The sequence below is a fragment of the Mandrillus leucophaeus genome, unplaced genomic scaffold, assembly GCF_000951045.1.
Source record: "Mandrillus leucophaeus isolate KB7577 unplaced genomic scaffold, Mleu.le_1.0 Scaffold49, whole genome shotgun sequence".
NCBI lineage: Eukaryota > Metazoa > Chordata > Mammalia > Primates > Cercopithecidae > Mandrillus > Mandrillus leucophaeus.
In genome coordinates, this window is record NW_012105253.1 from 3,381,868 (window position 1) to 3,386,857 (window position 4,990).

At 40.1% G+C, this 4,990-nt stretch overlaps 1 protein-coding gene across 1 annotated transcript in view; it reads left to right on the plus strand.

Moving 5' to 3' along the window:
• The window catches only part of ZC3HAV1L (zinc finger CCCH-type, antiviral 1-like), a 10,170-nt gene extending 7,650 nt beyond the window's left edge, over nt 1-2,520 (plus strand). Inside the window, exons 6-7 of the mRNA XM_011995504.1 lie at nt 1,405-1,530; nt 1,678-2,520. Coding sequence (XP_011850894.1) covers nt 1,405-1,530; nt 1,678-1,694 — 143 coding nt within the window. The 3' untranslated portion in view covers nt 1,695-2,520. The remainder of the gene's footprint in view (nt 1-1,404; nt 1,531-1,677) is intronic.
• The last annotated feature ends 2,470 nt before the right edge of the window (nt 2,521-4,990 follow it).

A 4,990-nucleotide genomic window follows, 5' to 3' on the forward strand; every position in this document is an offset into this window, starting at 1 on the left:
GTCTCAATCTCTTGACCTCATGATCTGCCTGCCTCGGCCTCCCAAAGTGCTGGGATTATAGGCATGAGCCACGCGCCTGGCCCAGTAGAACAGTTTTCACAACGTGGTTAGGAAAAAGAGGAAGGAGATGGACCAGTGACTGGAAAAGTAAGATTAATGTAGTGATGACTTTCTTTTCATAAATAGAATTTTTGGCTTTGTTAATTTTTAAGTAATTTTGATGACATTATGGAACAATTTGGAAAATAGCAACTGGAAATGCAAATTGTATATGATTTTGCTCACTCAAATCTACTATACTTGTTACAATTTTATTATGGGCCATTTAGTTCTGTTATATACAAACACGAATCCAGTTGTGCTCAAAGTACATGTTAATTTAATATCTTAAATTTCTACTTTATACAACATATTTTCTCATCTTGCTAGGAATATTGCATATTCCCATTATAAATATATTCCCATAGTCTTTCAGTAATTTTTGTTATTGTTTTTGGAGACAGAATCTTGCTCTGTTGCCTAGGCTGGAGTACAGTGGCGCAATCATGACTCACTGCAGCCTGGAACTCCTGGGCTCAAGTGATCTTTCTGCTCAGCCTCCCTAGTAGCTGGAACTATAGGCACATGCCACCATGTCCAGCTGTTTTTTTTTAAATTTTTCTTTTGTAGGTACAAGGTTTTGCTGTGTTGACCAGGCTGGTTTTGAACTCCTGGGCTCAAGCAGTCCTCCAGCCCTGGCCTCCCAAAGTGTTGGAATTACAGACGTGAGCCACTGCACCTGGCCTTTAGTAGTTTTTTAAAGTCTACAAAGTGTGATTTGGTGTTATTTTAATTATAATGCATTCGGTTACTTATTCCGTTACATTTGCTGGTACCTGAAAATCAGTGGGTGGTAGGCTTAGGAGAATTGCTGTTGGGAAAAGTAAATCACCAAAAGTGGAGTTGGCTAAACTTTCACCATGCTAAGCTTTTCATGTTTTGGGATGTCAGTGTCAGACGTCGTGAGTGCAGGCAGGGAGGGCTCTGCATATACCAGCGTCAGGGCTGTTTAGGGAACCGTGAGTGGTGGCAGGTTGGCAGGTACCTTCTACCCTATGCTGTGTCTAGGGCCTGTCACTGTCTTCATCTGGTTTTGCTTGGTGAGTCTCTCCTGTGACATAATGACTTTCCGCTTGCGCGCGCGCGCTCTCTCTCTCTCTCTCTCTCTCTCTCTCTCTATTTTTTATATATATATATATACACACACACACACACACACACAATTTTTTAAAATCCAGAAGACATGAACTCTCCAAATCCAGGTGTTGAGAGTCTTGTCTGATGTCTGGTTAGCTGGGCTGTTGCTCCCAACATAAAATGAAACTTGGGGTATCAGAGGAAAACTTATCCCTTTCCTCTTTGTAGATAATTCATCGCCTTCTACTGAGCATTCACAAGGCCTTGAGAAGCAAGGAGTGCACGCGGCTGGAGCCGCAGAAGCTGGTCCTCTGGCTTCTGTCCCTGCTCAGTCGGCTAAGAAGCCCTGCCCAGGTAAACCTTAAAGGGGGTCAGTGAACTAAGAAGAAGCTTGTCCAGCTTGGAAGATCTGAAAACAAGCCTTCTGTTTAGCTTTAATTTGTAACCATTCATTCATTTAATGATAGATTTGTAATGGTCATAATAACATCTACCTCACAGTGTGTTGTGAGAAGTAAAGAAGATGGAAAAGGAGAAAATGTCCTTTTGGAAGAATACAGTTGAGCATGGGTGGTTGGGGATGGGGTTGGACGTTGAGCAGGCAAAGAGGCTAAAATTGAGTGCAGATGGGGCCAGTCCAGGGCAAGTGCTGAAGATGGCAGCTTCTACCTGCAGCTCCTAGGTGCTTTCCTCAGGCTGGGTGGATGGAGGTCTGCTGACTTTTGTGGTCCACCATAGTTTTTCTGTCAGTTTATATTGTGGCAATCATAGAGTACTTTGCACACTTTTTTTTTTTTTTTTTTTTTTTACTTAAATTGTTTCATAAGCATCTTTCTATATTTGTTCACATCATACATAATCATGTTTTTGCACAGATACATTAATATCTCATAGTTTATTTAACTACTTGCCTTTTTCTAACAATTTTTTTTTGAGATGATCTTGCTCTTTGTCCAGGCTGGAGTGCAGTGACGTGATCTCGGCTCACTGCAGCCTTGACTTCCTGAGCTCAGGTGATCCTCCCACCTCAGCCTCCTGAGTAGCTGGGACTACAGGTATGCACCACTACTGGCTAGTTTTTTGTATTTTTTTTGTAGAGAGGGTATTTTGCCATATTGTCCAGGCTATTATTGAACTCCTGGGCTCAAGCAATCTGCCTGCCTCAGCCTCCCAGGGTGCTAAGATTACAGGCGTGAGCCACTGCACCCAGCCTCTAACAAGTGTAACTCTTGTCTTAAAATCTGCAGAATATTGAATTTTTCCAGCAATTTTTTACTTTAGCTTATAGATGCTAAGGGATACTGTCATTTGCATTTTTAAAAATATATATATGAGTGAATAGTTTTCTGGTGTCTGCTTTCTGATTGTCCTTATTTTTTCATTTTACATTTGGCCTTTTATTAATGGGGTCCTCATCTATGCTGATGTGGGACAGCCTTTAATGAGGCTTCACAATTTTCATGAAAGGACCTCAGCAGTACTGTGTTTGGATGATACTCAATTTTTGTAGGTCCATCCTCAGCCAGTAGTACAGAGTATATGACCTTTGGGTTCTCTCCAGAGACTTCGACCTCACTCTGTCTACTCTTTTTTTTTTTTTTTTTTTGAGACAGTTTCACTCTTGTTGCCCAGGTTGGAGTGCAATGGTGCAATCTCAGCTCACCATAACTTCCACCTCCTGGGTTCAAGCGATTCTCCTGCCTCAGCTTCCCAAGTAGCTGGGATTACAGGCATGTGCCACCACGCCCAGTTAATTACGTATTTTTAGTAGAGACGAGGTTTCACTTTGTTGGTCAGGCTGGTCTCGAACTCCTGACCTCAGGTGATCTGCCTGCCTCGGCCTCCCAAAGTGCTGGGATTACAGGCGTGAGACTCTTTCTACTCTTCATCTCTTATTGAACTTTTACCAAAGCCCAGTTGCTATAGTTTGAAGGATGGGCAGTTTATCCATTCCTTTAAATTGTATCCATTCTTCCTGTGGCTCAGGATGGACCATCAGACATCTGTATACCTCACGCATTTCATGTTCCCTTTCCCCTTTCTCCCTTCTCCCTTCCTTCCTACTCTCCACCTATCTAGCTATGTTCATTGAGTTACATTTCAATATTTTGTGGTTTATCTTCATCAAGGGGTACCACAAGAAGCAGCTTTATGAAATTAAATTTTTTGTTCTGTTTATTGTAGTTATCCCCAAATGTCACTGTGTAGATTGTTGTTGTTTTTTTTTTTAAAATTCAACTGTCCTGCAGTAACATAACATTTGAGAAACAGAGACAATGTAATAAGTTTTCATAAAGCTAAATTAATGTAGAGAAATTTTTATCATGAAATGCTATCTCTTCAATTCGGGGAAAAGCAAAAGTGTCCTTTTTAAAGTGAGAAATGGCCGTGTTTTCTCCTAATGGATAGTAAGAGTCATCCCACTTGTGTTGACCTTTTTACTTTCATTGTCAGCAATATTTCTGAAAGCCCTTATGCTCTGCATATTTTGTTTCTTTTTTTCTAGTCCAGATTTCTTCTGGTGATAAGTAAAAAAATTATTTTTACATTTAATTATTACTATTATTTACACTTATCATTTTACTATTTGATTACTGTTTACTAATCATTCACTATTTTTGTAGTGAGCTATCTTAAATCTTTAATGGAAACAGTGTAGGGTATAAATGCATTTCCTTTACATTGAGAGACTTGGTGGACCTTTACTTGTTTATGTTCTGCTTTTATATCTTATCATTATGCTTTTGTATGTGAAGTTATTGGTCCTCTGTCATCTTTGTTGTAGTATTTTATTCAATTCTATAATAGTCTACTTTAATCTTAGTTCTGTTGGTATTCATTCATTCTGTAAAATATTTTATATAACCGTACCTGTCTTTCTCTGATTTTCACTAATGATTCGGCTGTTAGAAAGTTACTGCGTTATAGTTGGAGAGGAGTTTTCTTTGGTAATTTATCGGGGTTTTTGATGTAAAGTCGCATGTCTGTAGACTCTACAAATTCAACATATTCTAAGTTGAATTATGATTTCCCTCTAGTCTTGTTCCTCCTTTTATTTCCTTATTTTTGAATGTCCCCACTATCTACCTAATGGCATAGGCGAAAAGCTGTAAATTGTCCTATACTTTTCTTTCTCCTTGTTCCCTTTGTCAAATTGGTTACCCAGTGTTGGAGAGTTTCTTCCCCTCATAAGCCTTTCAAATAGTTATCCTTCTCTGCCCCTTTCTTTCCACCCCGTACTTACTGCCTTGTTTCAAACCCTCATCACCTTCCTGCATATATCCCACAGATGCGTAAACTCCGTGGTTTTCAAGACATGTGTTTCGGGAGTTTTTGGTAAAAGGTGCCCTGTTCCCACTGCAGTGATGGTAGCCCCATTTTAATCTTTAATAGAATAGGCTTTTGTGGATTTCACTGTTCTCCGTGCCACTCTTCACTTCTCCCGCCTTCCATCTGGCTGCCTGATGTTTTGAAAGCAAACCCAGTCATACGGCTTTTTTCCTGCTGAAACCTTCCTTGGTCCTCATCATGTAGGGTAGTATTCCTAAATTCAAACGTCTGCAGGGACTAGAAAGGTGAGTTAAATGGATGAAGTGAACTGGATGCAAGAGAAGTGGGAGAAGGGAGAAGTGCTGTGGCAAACTGTCCCATCTAAAAGGGATGCCTGCCTCTTGTATCCATGTGGGAATGTGGGCCCACTTTGTCATATTGCCCAGTTTTTTAAAAAGAAGCCAGAAATTCAGATTGTTATGAGACATTTTCTGATTGAATGTTGACTTTAGTCGAGTTTTTAAAATGCAGACCAACATTGTAT